Genomic DNA, 25,096 nt, shown 5'->3' with positions numbered 1-25,096 from the left:
ATTATTAAATATTGAGATTGGTTTAATTGAGAATTGAATTTTAAAAATTATTTTGATATATTTCTATGAGATTATTCTAGTTTTATGGTGTGTTTTGCAGGTTTGACATATTAGTACATGTTGATTTAGGTTATTTATTTTTGTCAATCTCATCCTTTAATATTAGGTAGATAAAAAATTAGATTTTATGATTTGTTTTAATTTATTTTTTATGAAGTTATCAAGATTTTATAACTTGATTTGGCATGTTAATTTAGGTCAATTTTATATCATGTTGTCTTTATAATTTCTTAAAATATAATTTTGATTTTTTTTAGTTAAATTATGTCTTTATCAATTATTCATGTTGTTTTAAGACCTATCAAATTAATTAAATTATATCAAATTAATTACCATATAATTTATTTATTTTTATTAAAAAAATATATTAGCAAATTCTAGATTTTTTTTTCATCCAATTCATAGCAAAGAACATATTAATGATAGTGTAATCTATAATAAATAAATCTATTAATTTTTCACATGATTGGCATGGGGATAATTTTGATGCACAATGGAGCATGGTTTTGAAACCCGGCCCGGTGGGTCGACTTGGGACCCGGCCGATCCGGGGCTGGAATTGGGTCGGTTTGAAGAAAAAATAGGGTAAGAAAAAACCCGGTGTGACCCGGTTGACCCGGTCAAAAACTTAGCTATAACCCGTTGATTTTTGTTTTTTTACTGAAATGACATCGTTTTGATTTTAAAAAAAAATGATCTGGTGATCTGGTCAAAACCCAAAACTCAGTTCTTTAACTATGAAAACTATGCAATTGAGGCTTTGTCAACTATATTATATAGCTGAAAACCACATCACGAGCGCTTAACACAAGAAAAAATGGTACAAATTGTTTTTTATATTTATGTTTATCCATTTAAGTGCATCATGTGGATGACTTTTTGATGCTATTTCGTAACATGGAATGGAGTGATGGAAATTAAATTGAAAGTTTTGTTTTCACTTTGTGTGTATTTGGTTTCCAAAGAATGAAATATGAGAATGAGAATGAATAGTGTGAATAAGAGAGAAAATCAAACATGGTTCATTCCTACGAGAGAAGGTGAAAATAAACAAAGAATGAGATAAGATTTTGTTTAAAATGGTATATTATTTCAATCCGTTATTTATTAACTATTTTTATTACCGTTACCATCTTAAATTACATCCATAATTATAGATAGTGGTATTACATTTTTTTCCCAAACAAACTATATTATTTTTGTTGTTGTTGAGCCACCACTCTTCTACAATCTCATCACTTTTTTCAGGCATTATTTTTTAAAAATTTGTTATTAATACTATCACACCATCTAATTCTCCTCCTCTTCTTCACCACTGTAATCATAATCTTTTTTTATCATTACCACTGCAAATGAAAATGTTTTTTTTTAATTTTTATTTTTTATTATTTTTAAATTGAGGTATTAAGAATTTTAAATTTTATTCAGATTTCTTGTTACTATTCCAAACATTGTATCAAAATTAAAATATCATTTTGGTTATATTTTTGGTTATTGATAACCAAATAATACCTTAATATCAAAAACTGAGATATTTTATAATTTTATAATTTTTTTTCAAGATTATTTTTTATTTAACTACATAATAAAAAAATATGATCGCAAAATAAAATACCAACCTAATACTGAGATGCTGTAAAAAAATAAACCACAAATAAAGATCAAAATATTTAACATCGCAACACGGGTAATTTATATTGTTGTATTTAATACATTTCTCTATCAAAATAATTTTTAATAAAAAAACATAATAATTGTAATAGAAATTGACATGCATATAAAATTTATTGAATAAAAACAAAAAAAAATACAATGTTACACATATGAAAGATATTATAAAATGAATTAATATAAAAAAACTAATTTAATCTATATAACATTAAGAAAGACCACAAATGAATCATTCCTATCTCTTTAAAAACTAGAGACCTTATTAAACCAAATCATGACTACAAAAAATATTAAAAACCACCCTAAGACTCAAAATCCATTTGAAACAAGAAAAATATTTTTGAGCTTATATTTGATTTTTTAGGTGTTTCAAGGTTAAAAAAAAAACTCACATAATTTTAACTCTTCTAATCATATGAAACTATTTGACATAAAAAACAAGCATTTTGATAGCTGGATTCCTCACCAAAATATATTATATATCTCTAAACCGGAATATAACAACCTTCTTTTCTCCATCAACCAAAAAAGAATTGAAAATAATTACAATGAAGTTTTCTAGCCAAATTGAATTTTGTAAAAGTCTAGGAACATAAGAAAGATGAGAAACTTAAATGAATTGTTAATAAAAAATTTCAATTTGCCATCTATGTAAATCGGTTTTCACTTTAGTTTTATTTCTTTTAATTTAACCCTTTCTTATAAAAAACACACATGCAATTAGGCTCTAGTTTAATCTTAAAGAGGCTCAATTGTGGAAAAAAAAATTAAGAATTAAATTTAAATTTTTTAAAAATTATACTACTGTAATCCATGTAAAAATATGAAAATGATAAATAATGTTTTTGTAAATCCTAAAAACACCACATGTTTTAGCTTTATGTATAATTAACTTCACTTTCCTTTTATATAATCATAAAATTTGAGATATTTGTAAATTATATTTGCATTTTAGAAACAAATTAATTTCATATAAAGTTAAGTGATTGAGGAAATAATCATATTAGTTTATATATCTATCATGCAGTGAGCTTATTGTTAGAGATGTCAATTTCACCGGACTTACCCGTACCACTTGAAATGACCCAACTTTTAACATTTGGGATAATTTAGAGTCAAAAGTCATATTCTATAAGCCATGCTAAATGAACTTTAAATTTCACGTCTTTTTATTATTAAAGGAGATCTGTTTTAAATCTTATATGAAATTAATAAATAAAAATATAATTTTAAAAAATAATTAATTAACAATACAATTTTTTTTTGGATCGGGTGTACTGGGAATAATACATCTTCTCCTTACATAATTAGTTATTTTACCTAGACTTTCACAGACTATTAGATTTTCTAATGATATTATATTATATAGCAGCTCATGAACTTTATAATCATAATTTTATAATTAAATTCAAAATCTTCATTTAATTATAGTAAGCAACTTCATCATATGGCATCGTGTATGTTATGATAACTACTATTATTTATCTAAAAACATGCAATAAATTCTTAAAAAACCATGAAATTTAAATGAAAAAAACATGAATAAACCAATTCCAGAATCGAACATCCAATTAAGGGTTGAACTGCATATTATAATTTTAACATGCGGTTCATGCTTCAACTTGTGCATCCAAGCTTTTGATTTTAATATATCCGATCAATATGCTGACCATATGGTCATTTTTTATTCAGATAGGATGTTCGAAACAAAGTCTAAAGAGATATCCTTTAAGCTTTCATATTTTACTCTTTGTTCTTTAAATTTTAAATATTTCTTGTACCCTGGATTCAACATTATCATCACAAAAGCAGGTTGAAAAATATCCAAGTTTATATTTGTTTTTATGTTTTAAAAATATTTTTTTAATTTATTTTTAATTAATTTTTTTTAATAATTTTATATCATATTGATATCATCCGACTTGGGGTTTTCAGGGGCAATCTCGCTATTTTGACACAAACAAGAGGGTACTTCCGAGCTAGACGCTTTTTAAATATTATAAAAAATAAAATAGGCGTAAATCTGGGAGAGTTCAGGCCAGCTATGCAAAAACGTAGCTTGGACTCGTATTACTCTCTCTTATCACAGCTTGTAGAAAAAAACAGTATCAAATCAATTTAAAAATAAAAATATATACTCTAATAAAGGGTAGTAATCTAAAGCAAAAGAAACAGACAACAGTTACAGGCTTTAAGCAGAAAGAAAAGAGAGAACCATTTACGAAAATAGCGAAGCATTGCTCCTTTAGATTCACCACAAATTTCCGCTTCTTTCTCTCTCGCCAAACACGGTACTTCCTTTCTCACACTCACTGTACTCTCTCTGTGCCATTTAAGGATTCAAGTGAGTTTTTTGTTTAATTTTGGTCCTTGATGTTCGATTTTTAGTTTTGGAAGCGAGAATTGTAACGGCAGATCGTTGTCGTTTTAGTGTTTCGAAGTAGAATCTCACTTGTTCTGTTTAAAGGTCTGTGAGAATGTGAGTTTCTACTTTATAAGCTTGGATTCTTGCTATTAAAGCTTCTTTTTTTTTGTTCTGTGTGAAGAATTTTGAATTTGCGATCAGATTTGCGTGAATGAATGAATTCAAATGATCAGTTGGTATTTTTTTTTAGCGGAAGTTCCATATTTGAATTTTTGAAATGCTATCAGAATTGATTTTCTATAATAATTATAAAAAAAAATCAAAAGCACATTATGCTTACTGAATCGCGGTTAAAGTTGACTTGTTTCGCGAAATAGAGAAGATTAGGGATGAGAATATTTTAACATTATGCAGCAAAATGTGGCAATCTAGGCAGTTGAAAATCAATTCTGAAAAGAAAAAAAAGATGAAAAATGGTGTTGCCAGTGCCAAAGTGTCAGTGATGGGAAGATACGATAGTTATCATTTTGAACTCGACATAACATGCTAAAAGGATGCTTGAGTTTTTTTACACCGGAAAAAATCTTACATAAACGAGGAGAAATATTGTTTCTTAAAACGGTTGTTGTACCCCCTTTTTTTGTGGTCGAATGTTGTTTTATATTTTTAAGGCTATTGGTTACTTTTCCTGAAAAGTTTATTTGTGAAATGTTCTATTGAAAATAATCAAATCTCACACTTTAGCGTGCTAGACTGACTGCCGATTTCATTTTGTTGTTTTCAAATCTTATTATAAACTCTTTGTTTACTTGACAGGTTAACTGCAACCAGGTCGTAGCAGTGGCTTTTTTTTATGAAACAATTGTATCTCTGAAGAGTTGGGGCATTAATGACTGCACCACGCATGTGTATGACCACACTGAACCAACTGATCCTCAGGAACTTAAGTTTTAAGTGCAGGAAAGAAGCCCCGGTACTTTGTTCATGTGGGCGGTAATGTGTCCTTTGCTAATGCTATGGTACCATTGCTGGTGCATTCTTTTAGGGAATTTTTGTGTGTCCACTTTTTCGTTTGGGCCAGGGCAGCATGGGGTGGGTGGCATTTGGTCAGGAAATGAGTTGCATAACTCCGGTTCAATTTCAAGCAATCACTCTAGAAGTGGCATCTCTAGCTATGCCAAGACATTAAAATTTTCTCTGCCATTAAACAGTTCTGTATCCTGTGAGGACCTAGAAGGAGTGGGATCATTTGATACCACATGCTTGGTAAACTCAAATTTGTATTTGAATTCTGATCTTTATATTTATGGAACGGGAAACCTAGAGATACTTCCACATGTTTCAATTGCATGCCCAATAGAAGGATGTATGGTGACGATCAATATGACTGGCAATGTTAACATTGGTCAATATGCAACAATTGTTGCTGGTTCAGTTGTTTTTGCTGTTGCCAACTTGACCATGGATAGTCACTCTTCTATAAATACAACAGCCTTGGGTGGATCACCACCACCCCAAACTAGTGGTACACCAGTTGGGGATGATGGAGGTGGTGGTGGGCATGGTGGTCGAGGTGCTTCCTGTTTGAAAAGGAACAAGACAAGTAATTGGGGTGGTGATGTTTATGCATGGTCAACCTTGGCTGAGCCATGGAGCTATGGTAGTAAGGGCGGTGGCACATCTTCTCGGAATAAATTTGGAGGGAATGGTGGAGGACGCATCAAGATTCAAGTGAAGGAGATTGTGTGCTTGAATGGATCTATCGCTGCAGAAGGTGGGGATGGGGGGCTGATTGGGGGAGGTGGGTCTGGTGGAAGCATATTTGTGCATGCTGTGAAACTGTGAGTCCTCGCTGTTTGAATAGACTATTTCCATGCTTGTATGCCCTTTTTTTCTGTTGTGGTAATGGATTTTGTTGTCTTGATGTTACCTACTTGTTGGATAGCTAGGCATCATTAGTGGGCTTCACTATCTTTTCACTGTCAACAGGCCTCTTGTATGAACTCCTTAAATAACTTTGTCAAAGTAAGATCGAGTTTTGAATAGGCTTCTTTGTATTCTCTAGCAAATTGAAAGTAAGGTTTATCAGTAACTACACTATTATCAAGTAACTGAGCAATGCAATAAAAAAATTCATGTCTAGAGTATTCTACTAGTGTTGCGGAGCTTGAAGTGTTTTCTCAAGTGCGCGAGTATCCCTATTAGATAGTCATAATAAGAATTAGGGAACCCCATTCCTTTAGAGTACAGAGAAATAGAAAAAGTTTATGATCATCTATTTACTCTTAGAAGGTTGACTAGAAATGGATGTAATTGGCTTGGCTATTTAAGGCATGCTTGCCCACCTTCTTTATCATCTCTCTCTTATTGTCTGCTACTTTGCACAAATCTATAGGAGCCTCCATGGTTTTGCTCCCCAGTCATACACTTCTTTGGCTATAAGGTTTGAAACAAAGAGTGGTGGAGGGGGATTGGATAGATCCTAGATCTGACACTTCTTATGCATCTTTTTTTACTGGATCTTCTCTTGCTTTATGATGTCTAAGAGGTTCATCCTCTTTTTAATCCTCGTTCAAGTTAGCAAGAAATAATTTTCTAGAGTATTTTGCCTTCAATTCTGTGTAGCTTGCAGCAGTTTGATTTGGATGTCTGGTTCAGTGACATTTTAGCAGAGCACATCTTCAATCATATTTTGAACACTCTCTTTTTGGGTCAAAGTTTACCATGTTTTATCAATTAATGGCCATTTCTTGTCCCTTTAGGTCAAGGCAGTGAATACAGTCAAAGGTTCCAATAAGTAGAACAAAATGGGTCTTATCAAAAGGTGTCTGTATAGAAGGTTGTAGGCAGCTCAGATTCTGCATTGTTTGTTCTATCTTTCAAGTAAATTCATGTTATTGTCGTTGTCATGTTTATAATATTTTTTATTTTTCTTCGAAAGAGATGGAAAGATAGAATCCCTTTTTTTATGCTTCTCTTACTGTCTTCAAATATAGATTTTTAATTCCTTAAAAAGGTTTTGGAAGCTGAATGATGAGATTTTATTTACTGGAATTTCCTTTTTTTGAGCTATTTATGGGGCATTAAACTGTTGAGATTTATATGATGCATTTCTTATCATATCAGGATTAGGGAAGAATTTTTCTAATTTTTTTGCAGGTTTTTTTTTTCCTGGTTAATTCTTTTATGCAACTTCTTGCATCGTCTTTTACTTGCACAGGAAGGGATATGGAACTATCAGTGCAGCAGGTGGAAGGGGATGGGGTGGAGGTGGCGGTGGAAGAATTTCTTTGGATTGTTATAGCATACAGGAAGATGTGAAAGTTACTGTACATGGTTTGTTCTGATCACACATCTGTATCTAGTAGTATAAGCAACTTTAGTTAACTTATAATATTTCATTTATGTGCAAGAGGCTCCACTTGCATATTGGAAGTTCCTTTTGATGAGATTGAGCCATTACCTACTAGCCTTGGACTCAAAAGCTACTATACTTTTGTTTCAATGATTTGATAAAAAGGTGCCAAGCTGATCTATACATGGCCAATAGGGTACATGTGAAACCAATAAAGTTTTCTTGTTATGGGACCCTGCTGGGCGTGGTACTAAGAGTTCTGTTGGCTGTGAGCTGAATTCACTACATTTCATGTCTCATTTTCTAACTAGTATTTCTAGTTTCTTATGCATTCATCATCTTTTTATTTTTGTTGTTTTTCTCCTTTGGAAGTCATGAACCTTTTTTCTCTATCTTTACCGTGAACAACAGCTAATGTGTTTTTCTGTAATTATTATCATGTATGGACTTCTTCCAAGAAGATGGAACTTTTGTTGGTTTGTTTTGAGATAGGTATGTTTTCTTGTGGCAGGTGGTTTGAGTATTGGCTGTCCTGGGAATGCTGGAGCAGCTGGTACATTCTTTAACGCAGATTTACTCAGTTTAAGAGTGAGCAATGACTACGTGATGACAGAAACAGAAACCCCTTTGCTTGATTTTCCTACCACGATTCTATGGTCAAATGTTTTTGTGGAGAATTATGCAAAAGTTTTGGTCCCCCTGGTTTGGAGCAGGATTCAGGTTGTGTAATCTGTCTTTTCATGCATACATATTTTATTATTTTGTTGAATTGGTCTCATGTTTGTGCTCTCTGCCTACTTATGACATCAACAAGTTTTAGCACCTAGTATTCACATAAATCGTCTCCCAAAGTTGATCTTTCCTTAAAAAATGGAATTGATTTCTCAAGTGAAGCTGTGTGCTCTAACTCTTAGATGCACTGGTGCTTTGTTGGTTGTTCTCCCTGGTAATTGATGACTAGGTTCTTCTTGAAAAGATAACATGTCAATGCATTGTTAGTTCTCTGCAACCCAATATCTGACTTGTCATATGGGCCAGACATGAATGCAATTATGAGGCGAATTTTCACCTTGACATTACATGCCAACAAGCGTTGTAATCCATTTTCTGATTGATTTTAATTTAAAATATGTTTCACTGGGGTTAATCATCATATTGATTGAAAATGAAGAAAGGCTACTTTTGAACTTGATTGATTTTAATTAAAAATATGTTTCACTGGGGTTATCATCATATTGATGGAAAATGAAGAAAGGCTACTTTTGAAATTATTATTTTTTACTTCAATTTTAATCTTATATGATTATTCAAGTTCAAAATTTGGTTACGTTACATCTACTCAACATATGTTTATTTCTGTTGTAGATTGTGAACGATGTTAACTGAATTAGCATAGTAGGTTTTCCTTTGAATCCATGCTTGTTTTAGCCTGTGTCATTCGTGATTTTTGAAGCTTGAGTTAATGAAGAAGTTGATTAATGAATCTGTTGTAGAATTTGGTTTAGAAAGTGATAGGTTCAGGAGACATCTTCTCCTAGGAGATTTCGTTAACTTCTCTCCAGTAGACACTTTTTCTTGGACTTAACATGGAAAACTTAAATGTATATTTTTGACCCTTGTTCTGCCATAGTTACCCGTGGATGCTGTCATTTCTACTACTTTTTGAGTAGTTATCCTTTGCCTTCCAGTGGTCTCTGTGGAGAAATTTGGTCTTCTGTCGCCTCTGTTTTTCATAAAGTGTTACTGTCATTGTTTTGCTAAGATTTGTTCAAGAAATAGAGAAAGATATGAGAAGTTGAAGAAAGATGCGAGAAAGATAAAAGGGGAGAGGGAAATGAGAGTTGAAAAAGAAAGGAGGCTGCAGATTAGGTTAGTTCACAACATACATCATGTACACACGAGCATGAGATTACACAACAACCCTTGACATTATAATATAAATACTCCCCACAACATTCCCACTCAAGATGGAGCATAAATATCTCTCATGCCCATCTTGCAAGTGAAATAGTGAATCACCTTACTACCAAGTCCCTTGGTAATCATATCATTTAACTGATTCTTAGAATTTACAAAGGGAATACAAATAGTCTTATTATTCAACTTCTCTTTAATAAAGTGCCTATCAATCTCAATGTGCTTGTGAGCAATGTTGATAGTTGCTTTATTATCACAAAATAGTGACATGGGATCGTCATTTGTTATTCCTAATTCATGCATTAGATTTTGAAGCCATAGGAATTCACACAATCCATGTGCTATTGCTCGATACCCTGCTTCTGCACTAGATTGTGCCACCACATATAGCTTCTTTCTCCATGAAACTAGATTACCACCAATGAAAGTACAATATCTTGATGTAGACCTCATGTCATCTAGTGATCCAGTCCAACCAGCTTCAGTGAAGGCCTCTACCTCAAATGTCCATTATTGTTAAGATTTATTTAAGAATTAGAGAAAGATATGAGAAGGACAATAAAGATGTGAGGAATAGAAAAGGGGAGAGGGGAACGAGAGATGAAAGGAAAGGAGGCTGGAGATTAGATTAGTTCCCAACCTGCACCATATATATATATATATATATATTTGAGAAAGGGCATGAGATTACATAAGCACCCTTGACATTACAATATAACTGCTCTTCACAACAACTGTTCTTTGCTGCATGATGAATTTCTCACATTCTGAAGAATAATACTTTAGCATTGTTTCCAACTCCTTGAATGTAGGTCAGAGGCCAGATTAGTTTATATCATGGAGGCAGCATTGTCTTTGGATTGTCTGAATTCCCAGTATCAGAATTTGAGCTTGTAGCAGAAGAGCTTTTGATGAGCGATTCTATCATAAAGGTATCTTTGTTGAAGAATATTCATGTCTCTTTTTTGTTTAGGCTGAATCAATATGCATGTGTTTGTCTCGAAATGATCCATAAACAAAACCTTTAACGGGAAACATGCAACTTAAGTTACACAAACAGATATACACTCAGAGCCATATGCGTCATGCACATGTAGATAATGTTATTTGTGTGAAAACTGGATACATGAATCTGTAAGATGTTTACTAAGATTAAAGAGAAATGAGGAGTAGAAGGAAATGGATTTCTTGTTTTTTCTTTCTTTCTTTCATATTTTTTGGGGGCAGGGGGGGGTGCAATGATTTGGAGTAGATTGAAGGTTCTGTTTGAAGATCCAAATTCCTCTCCATTCTGTCATGCCAAAAGTTGGATACACTGACATCTTCAAAGGGACTGAAAAACTGAAGGTCTGAAGAAATGCACCCTGCTTCCAAGTTCTTGAAAACATTGATGCATGAATCGGGGATTGGCGTGAGGGAAGGCTATAGAGGAAGGGGCATCACCTCCTCCTAGTTGGCAAGAAAAATGAATATTGAAGTCGTTTTGCAATTTGCACTGGATAGATTATCGACAAAGAGAAGGAAAAAAATGAGATCTAATTTTGCAAGGGCTTAAACAAGGACAGTAACTTCAACTTATATCCCATTCATGCTATTGAGAGAGGTGTACGCTTGAATATGCAATGAGACCAGGGAAATCTTTTGTGTTGCTTTGGATTATGACTAATGCCCAATTTTGTATTCTCTCGCCTTTTGTCAATGAACTTATTCCATCAAAATAATATATTACCAGTGCACATAATAATTTGTCTAATTAATTGAAAAAATTGAGTCTAGCCTTTTAATTACTACTCATTTATTGCAGCCATATTCCCTACATATTCTCATCAAGAATAAATAAGAGTGAATACAAGTAATTGAACACTGTAAATAAGAGTGAATACAAGTAATTGAACACTGTATCTCATTAATGAAAGAAGGAAAAAAAGTGAAAGAAATCAAATCAAGTGGGTTTTCAAGTCCCTTTGTATGCCAGTTTTTGCAGCAATATTTAGTGTGTTTTAAAGACTTTTCTCTTTAAGGATTGTTTTGAGTTTCTATGCTTCAAATAACTTCTCTTTTGGGTTTGTTTTGAGTTTCCATGCTTCAAATGTCACATAGATCTATCTGTATTTTTTATTGAGGACCTAAAATCTTCCACGTCAAAAAATGAAGGTGTTTGGCGCATTTAGAGTTGCTATCAAAATGCTACTCATGTGGAACTCCAAAATTGAAATAGATGGAGGTGGAAATACTATTGTTATTGCTTCTGTCCTTGAAGTCAGGAATCTGATTGTTCTAACGGTACAATACTTTCAACCTCATTGTCACAGTTTATTATTTCAAACATATATCATTTTTGTTTTCGAATTGAAAATTTGAGGCTTCTATCTGCTTGTATTTGCAGGCAGGCTCTGTCCTCAGTTCAAATTCAAATTTGGGGTTATATGGTCAGGGACTACTGAAGTTGACGGGTCATGGTGATACAATTAGAGGCCAGCGACTTTCCTTGTCTCTTTTTTATAACATAACTGTAAGCCATTAGCATATGCATACGTTTGATCCATTTTTATTTATGGTGCAGTGTTTTTCTTTAAGGTTTATTGTAACCTTTGTGCCATGTTGAAACTCAAATTGCTTTAAATATTAATGAATGTTTCTTAGCATGTAATGTGCCTAATACAACAGTCACGCAACACACATAGATTTGTAAGCTCTACAACTGGGAGATGGTTGCAAGGAATTGTTTGAGACGGTTGATATTTCCCCCCTAGAAGGTAGCGAGGACAAACATTTGAGATTGATAAAAAGATGTGTGTGGTTTGGATATGGGCCCTATGCAAAAAAAGTCATAATGAAAACTGTGTTGATACATTGGAGGACATAATGGCATATGGTGTCATCTATTCTATTTGCTTTTGCACTCTTACCTTGTTCAAATTAGAATATAATTATATATGAATTCCTTTTATTCTTGGATGTTATGAACGAGAAATTATGGGTACTGGGTGACATTTCATGATGATGTCTGAGAACAGTTCTAATCCCATAAGCACATTGTTTGTTTTTCGAGATATGAATGGGAATTTTTTTAAGCCTTGTGTGACTTTTCTGTCATTGCTATAACTGCTTATGACTCGTCAAATACAGGTTGGACCTGGTTCTTTAGTTCAAGCTCCATTGGATGATAATGCTAGCAGAAGTTTGTGAGTATGAACTTCTATTATAAGTACTGGGATATGCTGTATTAATAACATTAAAGCATCATAATATTCCCTTTATCATTGAACCATTTATTTTATTTTATTGTTGTTGCAGGGTTACAAAATCACTTTGTGAGAGTCAGACATGTCCAATAGATTTGATAACTCCCCCAGATGATTGCCATGTTAATTACACACTGTCGTTTTCACTTCAGGTAAGAGTTAAATTTAAAGCATGATTATTTCAGATACTAGTATATGTCTGTGCTTGAGGCAGATAGAAAATGACTTTTTGTGCAAGGCTAATCTTGCTCATGTTTAAGTATATTTAAGCAATAAGGAATTAAAGGAATATAATACAGGAGAAGTTGAGAATGTTGAAATATGACACCAAGGCACCCTTAATAGAACGTCAAAAATTATTGTCATCATTTACATGCAACATCAGCTTAAGTTTGTGACTTTTGCAGTTTTGTGGAGTCATCTAAGAACAAGTTAATGTTTCAACACAAAGACTGGCTGGAAATGTCACGAAACATCACATTGCATGCCACTATCATAGATAAATTGAGCAGCTTTGGCATCAAATAACATATATTTATTCTTAAAACCTGTCCATTTATAATGCTTTCAGGGTAGAATTGTTTGGTATCATAGATAAATTGAGCAGCTTTGGCATCAAATAACATATATTTATTCTTAAAACCTGTCCATTTATAATGCTTTCAGGGTAGAATTGTTTGGTACCGCCACAATAGTAGCTGAAGTGCTGCATTTCTTTGGAAACCATCTTTATATAATTCACATCGGCATATATTGAAGCATGTGTTCCACAGTATCTTCAGCATGTCATTCTTGGATTTTTGTTGGTTTCAGGGACTCAAAATTTTCTTTGATGTCTCATCAACTATCTCATTATGATGGAAACAGTTCTATTTTTTAACAGTTTAGATTTCTTCAATCAGTTTATGAACCACGTCGTCATTTCTCTTTTATGTCTCTGTGTTGTCTGGTCCTTTATTCTGTGCAATCTTTTAGTTTGCAACTGTTTTATGGCTTTAACTCTTATTTTGATTTATCAGCTCTTCTGTTTCTATCAGTGTTTAGTTGTGAAATCTCTAAAAAAAAATTTCACTTTATATTTGGCAGATTTGTCGTGTCGAGGACCTCCTTGTAAATGGCATTGTAAAGGGGAGTATCATCCACATCCACAGGGCAAGAACTATCATTATTGATGCTGATGGCTTGATTACTGCATCAGAGTTAGGTAGTAAAGAGTATTCCCAGCATTATTCCATTGCTTTCTTTGGCTGGTGCATGATCATTGTTCTAATTGAACTGCTCTTTTTAAAGAGCATCCCTGGTGTACAGTTGTATATTTTTAATTCTAATATGCAGAGCTCCTCTTCAGGTTGCAGTGGTGGTATTGGGAAAGGGAACTATTCCAAAGGAGCTGGTAGTGGTGCTGGACATGGGGGGAGAGGGGGCTCAGGTTGTTTTAATGGGATTGTGAGTAATGGCGGCAATAAATATGGTAAAGCTGATCTTCCTTGTGAATTGGGAAGCGGAACCGAAGGTCCCAATCAGTCCTACGGCAATGTGATTGGAGGGGGAATGATTGGTAGTATTTGCATAAATCACAAGTTTAGCAATAAAATTTTCATTTTTACCTCACGTTGTTATTTTTTTTGCTTACAGTTGATTGTGATGTTGAATATTTCTAAACAGTAGTCTGCTTATCCATAGATATTAGCAATCTTATTCTGTGAGCTTTGAGTTTCTTCACTTACAGCATACTGCTCGACATCATTCCCAGATCATGCTTGCTAACTTGTGCTTCATGTTTGTTAGTGATGGGATCCATCCAGTGGCCGCTGTTGAAGCTCAATCTTTATGGATCTTTGAGAGTAGATGGTCAAAGCTTTGATAAAGCATCAATAAATAGTAATGCTTCTTTGATTGGTGGACTTGGTGGAGGTTCTGGAGGGACGGTTCTTCTTTTCCTGCAAGAGCTTATGCTTGCAGAAAACTCGTCTTTATCTGTTCGTGGGGGCAATGGCAGTCCTCTTGGTGGTGGAGGAGGTGGGGGTGGAAGAGTTCATTTTCATTGGTATAAAATAGACATTGGGGATGAATATGTTCCAGTTGCAAGTATAAGTGGTTTAATTAACAGAAGGTATGCTTCTTTTTTTCTTTTTACATGTGTGTGCTTGTCTATGTATATATTTTTAAGCTAACAAAACCCACAAAATCCATTAAAAGGCACCAATAAGGTGCATTCTATGTACGGAGAGCAAAACATAGATATAAAATTACAATTCAACAAACTCTGGCACCATCTACACCTGTGAAGATTCCCTTGTATGCTAGAAATAAAGAGGGTAAGGCTGGCTCTTCTCTGTCAATGCTGTTTTGTGCTGTTACTTGCATAACAAACTACAAAATTTCAATTCAACAAACTCCAGAACCATCTACCCTTGTGAAGATTCCCTTGTGTGCTAGAAATAAAGAGGGTAAGGCTGGCTCTTCTTTGGCAATGCTGTTTTGTGCTGATACTTGCATAACAAACCACAAAATAGCTATTTGCAAGCTCATAACTCTTTCTTCTAGAACATCCTCCACCTCTTGAGCAGTTACCTCTTTCATAGAGCTTGATAGGCAGTGCCACCCACTGCTTCAACACCAGCTCCCCATGGCACTCAGCACCAAAACAAAGTAGTGAGAGCTTATAATGATGGAGGACCTAGGGTTTCTTTGTTGTCTCAATATAAAGCACATAATAGTTCTGTTGTGAGACAATATTGAATGATAAATTAACAAATTCCTCTTCTCTATGTCCTTCTCTTTTGTCCTTCTCCATCTCTTCCTCTTCCTCCTTTCTTGCATTCCTTCTCTTCTTTTCTCTGTTCTACATCAGATAAGGATCCTTAGCTGCTTCCTTACAAAGAGATCATTGATCCACCAACACCTCTCCCCTCTCTTTTAGATCAGTAATGGTCAAATCTTTCTTTAGTTGAGATAAAATGGGTTTACAAATCATACCTTTCTTATATCTAAATCCTCATATTCTTTTTTGCAGGTGATGCTTACTCCTTTGTATAGCTTTCACTTTGTTATAGTATCAGCCGTTTTGTTTTATTAAAAAAAAAAGAATTGTAATTCAAGCCTTCTCCTATACAGAAAATAAAAGAATAAGTGCATAATAAATTAATAGAAATAATTTGGAGGGGACTTTGATTTTCTGAACTTCACAGGAAATCACTCGATTTAGACATTATTTCTTCTGGTGAAGCTTCACAAAAAGATTTCATATAAAATTAAAATAAAAGTGAAAGTGAAATGTTTCTTTTCTATCTGTTATCTTCATACATCTTCTACCACTCTTCATGATTTAAGTTGAAAGAAATTGTAAAAAAATGCTCCATTGAATACCCATTCATTGGCATGGAAATGATTACTCGCTCCACAAATGAGTATCCCATGCTTTGAGACAATTGTTAACCTCAAAAGAACTATTTTTCCTCATGAAAGCCAATTACCAGGGTGCTTTATTGAACAATGTGAAAGATTTGATGCCAAACTGTGTTTTTGATCACTTTATTTATCCAAACAATCTTTTAAAATATTTCCCAAGGTATATTTAGCATTAACTGCAGGCATTGTCTATAATGTTATGATAGCCTGCATTTCTGATATAGAATAATAATTTTAGTACATGGAATTTTATAAACAAATCGGTTAAAATCTTAAAAATTTCTCATGTGATTTGTGACATCATAGGATAAACCTTTTGCATAAACTATATTCTTGATGTACTTGCTTCAAATTTATATATGATCAGGCCATGACCATCGTTATCTTCTCTCAATTTTACAAATTCAAACCATGATAGACATGTTATGTTATATGAAAGACAAAATTCCAATATAGAAACAACCATGTGGACTTCTTCATCAAGGCTGGAAATGCTGATAGTGCATTTCACTTTTGCCTTCTCTCTCTTCTCATGCAACATATGTTGACAGTTTATCATAACTAATTTTCTGATAAGGGAATGTCTTATTTGGAGTTACGTATAACAAACAAGTTTACTTCATGATGTCCAACAGTGGAGGTGCTGGAGAAAATGGTGGTCTTTTTGGGGAGGAAGGCACGGTCACTGGGAAAAAATGCCCAAAGGGCCTATATGGTACATTTTGCAAGGTACTTTTTGTTCTTACACAACCTTCATGTGATTGTCTGTTGCTTCATTGTTGCTTCATTCTTGAAGTTAATGTAATCAGGGCAGTTTATAAGCAGGGCCAGGTCAACAATATGTGCAATTCCTGCATTTTTTTCAGAGGATTTTGATAATGTAGAGTCTTCTAGGAGCATTAAGAGGTTTACTGTTGTTTTCTTTAGCTTTGAGTCTTTAATTTCTTGGTGCTATTTGGGATTCCTAATTGTAGGACTAGGAAGAGCCAAATAATCTCTACAAACTTGGTTGTAACCCATGCTTTGGTCGCTTGATTATTATGCTGAAGTAATTTCTTTAACCTAAAATGGTTGGCATATGAATAATTAAATATGCAAAAATATTATCATGCTTGAAAAAATGGACTCAGTGGAATCTGGGTATATGATATATTTTCAACGAATCATGTAAAGGTTATAAATCAGGACAAATGAACTCCGAAGTCTATTTTTCAAATGCACAAACACTTGCGAGTCTAACTAGCATTTTAGTCTTAACTACCATTGAAGTGTAATTTGTCATTGTTACAAACTAGTTTTTTTTTTTTTTAATGATAAACGAGAAGTTGCAGAATAGGTGTGGAAGGGTAGAATGGATGTTTCTAATTTTTCACACTAACATTTAAGGGATAGCAGGCATATGTTTTATTTTTTCTGGTGAGAGTTGTACGATAAAGTGAAAATCTACTCCATCATACCTAGTGCAATTATATACACTACTTATTCTGATCCTATCAAATTATAAAAGGAATCATGTGAAGAAATTCTGTGAAACCTTTTTTTTAAGCTCTTACCATCAGTTAAAAGAAACCAATACATAAATATGTACACAAAATGAAGAATTTGGTACCAAGAATAGAAAGCATGAATGAAAAATTTTCACTGGACCACTTTCTTCCCCCACTTGATTATTAGATTGTTTGCTTGACTTGTCTCCTATAATTTAATGATGCAACTTATCTGTAGGAATGCCCTCTCGGTACTTTCAAAGATGTCGATGGATCTGATGAAAGTCTTTGCATTCCTTGCTCTCTTGATCTTCTTCCTAATCGTGCAAATTTTATATATGTTCGAGGTATTTTTTTGTGTTATACTGATTGACACGAATCTCTCTATCTCTACCATTTTTTAACTGATGTGGTCTGATATTGAAGACACTGGTCACTGCAGGGGGAGTTAGTGAACCATCTTGTCCATATAAATGCATATCTGACAAGTACAGGATGCCAAATTGTTATACTCCTCTTGAGGAGTTGGTGTATACATTTGGAGGCCCTTGGCCTTTTGCCCTCATTCTGTCTTTCCTTTTGGTGCTTCTAGCTCTATTGTTGAGTACAGTGAGAGTCAAATTGGTAGGATCAGGTTCTTGTTATGGTGCAAGTTCAGTTGAGCATCAGAGTCATCACCACTTTCCACATCTACTTTCCCTATCAGAGGTACTTCCATAGTGAACTGCTTTTGACTACATAATCTGCAGCTATAAATGGGTCAGGATACAGCACTTTGACAATTCACATTTGATTCTTATTTTAAACCTAGGTGCGAGGAACTAGAGCTGAAGAAAGTCAGAGCCATGTCTACAGAATGTACTTTATGGGTCCCAATACTTTTAGGGAACCCTGGCATCTTCCGTATTCTCCTCCCAATGCAATTATTGAGATTGTGTAAGTGATTCAAGGATACCAAAGGATGGCATAATTGACTATTTTTGAATATAATGTTTGGGGTTAATTTTTTATGCCTCAGATGATTTTCATTGATTACATATTTTCATGCAAGATTCTTGACCTGAGTAGACTAAATCCACTTCTTGATGCTGACATGATAAAGTAAATTGTAAAGCTTTTCTTATTTTGTGCTAGTTTTCCATTTCTGTCCTGTATACCTTTATCCTATAAAAGTTATTCTTGCACTAAGATATGGTCCTTTGTGAATTGTTCCAATACATACCTGGACATTCTTTGCAAGCCCTAGAAGTGAAAGCATAGATTGTGCGATCCTCTACCATTTCCATCGTATTCTATATCTACTAATTATTATTTACAATGGGAAAACCTTTTTGATCTGCTTGCAGATATGAAGATGCTTTTAACAGATTTATTGATGATATAAATTCTGTTGCTGCCTATGATTGGTGGGAAGGGTCGGTTCACAGTATACTTTCAGTGGTTGCCTATCCTTGTGCATGGTCCTGGAAACAGTGGCGGCAGAGAAATAAAATTCATCGACTTCAGGAATATGTCAAGTCTGAATATGACCACTCGTGTCTTCGCTCTTGTCGATCTCGAGCCCTATACAAGGGGATGAAGGTTTGACTTGCTGTCTTAACTTTTCAGTTGTCCCATTTACAGAACTTCACTTTTTTCCAGGCCTTTTAGTTCTCAATACTTCAGGCTAACAGCCACTTCTCATTTTCTCGGACATGATACTGGCACCCCTTTACTGAGTACTGTCTTGCTGGTGGTTTCAAATCGATATGAAATGCTCATGCATGCAATTATGTTTTTCTTGTCTTTTGAAGCTCATAATTTGTTCAAAAAACAATGTATTCATGAACAAATTCTGTGTTGTGAAGCTCATAAAGAAATGCTCATGCATGTTAAATGCTGCTATCCTTGACCCATGAGCAATTGCTTTGTTGTGCCACCCCACTTTAATTATTTTTTATGGTTTTTTTAAATATAAGTTATTTTTTAATTGAATGGAAAGAAAAAATATACAAATCTAAGTAACCTAAGTACCTCTTATATGTTGACAAATTATACATGCATATAGGTTACTAGTGGTTTTCTATTTGGTTTTAATTACTCATGAATTGTGAGCTAATCAAAAAATTTAAACAAATAAGTCGTACATGTCTTAAAGTGTATAGAAATAAGTAAATTTTGTTTTGATTAGTATGTTATGCTGAAGCATGACATATTTGGGTCATGTTGTGGTAGTCCCCATTCCGTGTTGGCAGAAGCTCATCATGGGTTGAGGCTCAAATCACTATACCGTATGGTTAAATCAGCCCCTCTACATGAAAAAGGCTATAATTGACCCCACAAAGCATTTTAGACCAAGCAATTGCAGTTGACCAATTGCTAGCTAATTAGATGTTGACTAGTGTCCTAGTTCCACTAAAACTGGGTTGAAATGGTCCTGTTTATATGGTAGAGAGGTCAATTTTACCCATATTCATGTAGAGGAGCTGATTTGACCAGATTAGCGATATAGTACAGGGACGCAAGGTAATCCATCATGGGTTTTGTCATGCTGGTTTGTGTACTATAAAACCATAGCCCAGCCCAAGCAATTTATTGATGCTGTCCATTGGCTGGTCCGCCCATTGTACTCCTTTACAAGTTAGGGTGTTTCGTATTGATTCTTTTTTTTTTAGGCTAATATGTACGAACACCTCCTGAACTATAGGCCAATTTAATTGACACCTAAATTGTTTTTTCTTATTTCAACCCTAAACTATAGTGTTTTTATTGACATCGCTTCTGTTACATCCCTTGTATTTTTCATTAACTAGCATGTGAGTTGTACATGTTTACTTACAAAATATCATAAATAATTGGTGAAATAACATTAAAAAAATTAACCTCTGCTAATGCTATGATAAAACTGTCATTTATAATATAATAAGATTACAAATCAAGAAATTAATCCTCAAAAAGTTTTTTGACTTTTAGTATTTTTTAAGGAAAACATGTGATTTGCATGTGATATTTAATGGCTATATTGGACACAATATACCAAAAGGGGTGTCGTCAAAACACTCTCATTGGAGGGTTGAAATTAGAAAAAAAATCAATTCAAGGGTGTCAATTGAAATGGCCTCTGGTTTAGCTTTTTGCTGAGTTTATCTTTTCAAATAGTTTTTATCTGCGTTTTCTCTTGAAGTGGGAGAATATCTGCCACCCCCCCCCCCCCATATTGTCTTTATACAAGTGGCAACTGATGCAGGTTGGGGCGACACCAGACTTAATGGTTGCTTACATTGACTTTTTCCTTGGTGGTGATGAGAAGCGTTTAGATATAGTGTCTATGATACAAAAGAGATTTCCCATGTGCATAATATTTGGAGGTGATGGGAGCTATATGTCACCTTATAATCTACATAGTGACACATTATTGACCAGTCTTCTTGGTCAGGTATGACTTTTGATGTACAATAAGATTAAGCACCATGTTATTTTTTTCCAAAGTTGTTCTGACATGCAGAAATACATCATTGCAGCATGTCCCTGCAACTGTCTGGAATCGTTTGGTGGCTGGTTTAAATGCTCAGTTGAGGACTGTGAGGCATGGATCTATCCGCTCTGCTCTACTTCCTGTAATTGATTGGATATGCAGCCATGGAAATCCCCAGCTCGAGTTCCATGGAGTTAAGATAGAGCTAGGATGGTTCCAAGCTACTGCTTCTGGTTACTATCAGTTAGGTGTCTTAGTAATGGTTGGTGACTATTCTCTCCATTCTATGCACCAGTCTGACTGCATAGATAAAAGCAATGGTGAATCAGCAAGGTAATTTTGAGAATTATAATCTATAGTGTGTTAGTGTCCATGTTCTCATTGAATTTAGACCGATTTGGAAGTTGCAGAGACAGCCACAAGAGATAGAATAATGTTTGATTAGTCAAGTTGTAAAGAGCATTTTCCAGTAGTTCTCAAACTGTTTTATTTAATGTCTTTAATTGGATAGAGGAATATGCTTTAAAAATGGAGAAAAACTTGCATTTGTGAAGACAGAAAAATCTTGTATCCAAAGCAACTTGCACATATATTATTTTTATGGAGTGATCCAAACATCTTGCTGCAATGACTTCATTGACTTCATTGTTCTTGAGTCTTCATATGTCATCTTATACAGTTACCATCATTCATATTACAGGAACAATCATTCATATTACAGGAACAATGCCTCATGTACGAGCAGAAGTCTTAAGCTGCTTCAGCAAGAGCGGCCATACTTGAGTCAAGCTTTATCTCGCAAAAAGATGACGGGGGGAATTAATGGAGGTCTTCTGAATGAAGCTACCTTGAAATCTCTGGATTTTAAAAGGGACTTTCTCTTTCCACTCTCTCTCTTATTGCATAATACTAGACCTGTCAGTCGCCAGGTACTGGATGGCTATTCATTTAGCACCACTCTCTTGTTTTCCTTTCTTTATTCACCAAATTCTTTTATTCTTGTATTTATTTTTATTTATTTTTTATTTCAGGATACTCTTCAGCTTTTCATTACTATCATGCTTTTGGCAGATCTTTCTGTCACACTTCTCACACTACTTCAGTTCTATTGGATTTCTCTTGGTGCTTTCCTTGCTGTACTGCTTGTTCTTCCTCTATCCTTGCTTTCTCCATTCCCTGCAGGCTTGAATGCCTTATTCAGCAGGGAACCTAGAAGAGCCTCACTTGCTCGTGTATATACATTATGGAATGCGACATCTCTGTCTAACATTGTAAGTTGTACCAAAAGTGCTGTGCTTTTCTCTCAAATTACTTGCTAGTCACAATTTGCTACTGTGAAGCTTCTTGAGAGCTTTGGCTTTCCAAACAATTTCTCTTTAATCCTAGTTGACATTCAATAGAGTTTTTTAAATCCATTAGCTAAGGCACAAACTTCATATCTCATAATGCCTTCAACTTAAATTACTTGCTCTGCTTTCACTTCACGAGTCTTACACGAGTTACTCTCTTTTAGTTGACTTGATATCCCATAATGCCTTCATATAACAGTTTTGTTGCTTCCTGCAGGCTGTAGCTTTCACTTGTGGTATTTTTCATTATGGATTTTCTTCTTTCCGACCACCTGATGAGGAAAACACATGGAACATTAGAAGGTGAGGTTTTATATCTAATCTGTCCTAAAACAAATGGTTGGAGTGTAAGATGAAAAATCATAGCTGCCAGTCAATGCAAAGTAATATGCTGCATGCTGATGCAATATACGTGTACGAGTCCCTAAGCATTCATTTGCTCAATATGAGGAAGTTCAATGACAATTATACCTGTCTTATTAAGTTATACTATGGATTACTAAATGCTTTGCTGTCTTATCTAATGCTTGTATTGGATCAAAGGTGTGAAATAACTGGTTTCATTTGTTGAGCCTTTTTATTCATTGCTGGTGTAGATATTGATTTCATATTGAATGATGGAATTTATTTACTTATTGCATTTGGAATTCTTAATAATCTGCCCCTTGGTTTCTCTATCTGTTGGATTTGAAGAAAGGCCACACAAAGATTTGGCGCTTGCAGAAAGAAAATTGCATCAGTTGTTCCCAAAACCCAACAACAGTTACATGTATATTTTATGTGTATATTTTATGCAAATTCTTCCAGTTTTTCTGAACTCTTTGGAAAAGACTCTGTAGATGGTTTTCTTGGCTGTCCTTTTCTTTTATATGTTGAACAGAGACAACAGATGTGAGATATAGTAAAATCAATCAGAATCATGTGACTTGATCTGTTACCTTTGTCTTGATATGTCTGAAAGGTGACGTAATCTATTAACTCATGCCAAAGAGACCATCTCATCCTATGTTGCATGCCTTAAATAACACATTATTTTCCAGGAACATTGAGCTACCTCTTTTTGCATCGCTAATGATCACAGTAATCAAACTGAACTGTGATCTCTTAGCCAAGCTGGTTGGAATTGATTAACTTACCTTTTTTCATTCTTTGCTTTTGTGTCTTTTATATTTTATCAAGAATCTGAAAAGCTTTTGATCATGTTTGCCAACAGGGAGGACGATAAATGGTGGCTGTTGCCAACTATCCTTTTGCTGTTCAAGTCAGTACAAGCTCGTTTTGTAGATTGGCACATTGCTAATCTAGAAATCCAAGACTTTTCCTTGTTCTGCCCAGATCCAGATGCTTTTTGGGCCCACGAATCTAGTTCATGATTTCAAGGAAACTGATGCACATGGAAAGAATTACATGTCCTGGTTTCTCTGTCTTGTCAACAGGATCAGTGGAAGAGGCTTTCACCTTGTGTCAGGCTGTTTCCCCAGGTGAGACAACATTGCAGTGTAAATTCGTTCAAAATTGTGTAAAGCATTGGTTATATTATAGGTGTGCAGTTTGCCGTCTTTGTAAGTAAAATGCCACAGGAATTACTGGAGGAAAAAAGTTGAGCAAGATAGGATCAGTCGTATAGTAGATTTTTTAGTTCATTGTAGAATCTACACTAGATTAAGATTATTTTTTGGTAAGAAACCGTTTTGGTTTTCCATACCACCCCTTCGATCTCTTTCCAAGCCTTATACAATAGGTTAAGGGGGTTTAATTGCAATTTTTAAGAGTTAATTTGATCAAATCAGGAGTTTAATTGTATAAATATTAAAATTTGATGGGCATTTAGGGACTTGATTAAAGAAATTCAAAACCAAAAACCAAACTGAAAAAAGCGCTTGAATGTAGGGCCTGGAATTGATCAAATCAATGGTTAAATTGAAAAAATTAAAAGTTGTTAATCAATTTAGAGTTGAAATGTATAAACTTACAATCAATGATCAAAATGAAAAAGACGGTCACCTTAGGGGCTAACAATTAAGTTTGGTAGAGGTGAAATTAAATGAAAATTAAAAGTTTAGAAACAATTATGAGTTCAATTAAAAGAAATTAGACTCGAATAAAATTTGTGAATCTCAAATTAAAAACCCTAAATGATACAGACTTAATGAAGAGAATACAAGTGACACGTTCAATAGATTGATCTTTGTTTTGACAATTTTGGCTGATTGAGTTGGTAATTTTAAATAAATGAATGAGGAGGTGCACATCTCTAAATTGCACAAGGTTGGATCCAAATGAAATGTGTAAAATCTATATACCATCTTCAAGTGTTCTCAAGTTATGATGATGTTAAAATTGCTTTGACGAGATCTCGAAAGTAGACAACTTAGTCAATCATGACTGAAACATATTTATACAATAACCAAATTTTTTTTTCGTGTGCCCATACACAAAGACTTCTAAATAGGTTTTTATCACCCTAAGATCAAGATGTAAAAAATAGACTTAAAACCTCTTAAAATTCTAGAAAAACTTTATAAATATCCCCTTAAAAAGAGAGCTAGAAAAAAAGAAAAGGAAAAGAGAAAAAGAAAAAAAATATTCATAAGAAACTTAAGTATAAAGATCTAGAAGCCTAACATAAAAGATTTTTTAAACTTTGAAAGTATAGTAAATTGGTGAGAGACCAAACTTTTTAAAGAAAAGCAATGTATAAATTATTATAGGGATAATTAAAAAAAATCTTTTAGTTTACTTATATTTTAACATTACATTTATTTTTTTAAAAATTACACTT

The 25,096-nt window shown here is 34.0% G+C and overlaps 1 protein-coding gene across 3 annotated transcripts; it reads left to right on the top strand.

The window, feature by feature from the left end:
• Positions 1-3,769: 3,769 nt before the first annotated feature.
• LOC133701273 (uncharacterized) lies at positions 3,770-24,028 on the top strand. 3 transcript variants are annotated; one of them, XM_062125134.1, is made up of 24 exons: positions 3,771-4,022; positions 4,120-4,210; positions 4,913-5,937; positions 7,317-7,432; positions 7,963-8,171; positions 10,181-10,300; positions 11,523-11,651; positions 11,755-11,880; positions 12,498-12,553; positions 12,666-12,765; positions 13,700-13,817; positions 13,962-14,171; positions 14,402-14,726; positions 16,660-16,753; positions 17,750-17,858; positions 17,954-18,219; positions 18,323-18,447; positions 18,858-19,092; positions 20,738-20,926; positions 21,012-21,298; positions 21,666-21,894; positions 21,997-22,236; positions 22,532-22,617; positions 23,528-24,028. In XM_062125134.1, the coding sequence occupies exons 3-24, from the start codon at positions 5,081-5,083 to the stop codon at positions 23,685-23,687; spliced, it is 4,386 nt and encodes a 1,461-aa protein (XP_061981118.1). In that variant the 5' UTR covers positions 3,771-4,022; positions 4,120-4,210; positions 4,913-5,080; the 3' UTR covers positions 23,688-24,028. The 3 variants fall into 3 exon arrangements, with proteins under 3 accessions (XP_061981119.1, XP_061981118.1, XP_061981117.1); XM_062125135.1 differs by lacking the exon at positions 4,120-4,210 and having other exon boundaries at positions 3,770-4,022; positions 21,687-21,894; XM_062125133.1 differs by lacking the exon at positions 4,120-4,210.
• The last annotated feature ends 1,068 nt before the right edge of the window (positions 24,029-25,096 follow it).

The sequence above is a fragment of the Populus nigra genome, chromosome 8 (genome assembly GCF_951802175.1).
Source record: "Populus nigra chromosome 8, ddPopNigr1.1, whole genome shotgun sequence".
In the NCBI taxonomy this organism is placed as follows: Eukaryota; Viridiplantae; Streptophyta; class Magnoliopsida; order Malpighiales; family Salicaceae; genus Populus; species Populus nigra.
The sequence above is the reverse complement of the archived record's forward strand: the minus strand, read 5'-3'. Positions and strand labels throughout refer to the sequence as shown.

Excerpts from the sequence above, each read along its gene's own strand:
- LOC133701273 (XM_062125133.1), top strand. The coding sequence starts at position 5,081 with ATGTGGGCGGTAATGTGTCCTTTGCTAATGCTATGGTACCATTGCTGG. Across the intron at positions 14,727-16,659 it reads AGTGGTTTAATTAACAGAAG|TGGAGGTGCTGGAGAAAATG; the intron begins GTATGCTTCTTT and ends GATGTCCAACAG. Across the intron at positions 18,448-18,857 it reads AATGCAATTATTGAGATTGT|ATATGAAGATGCTTTTAACA; the intron begins GTAAGTGATTCA and ends ATCTGCTTGCAG.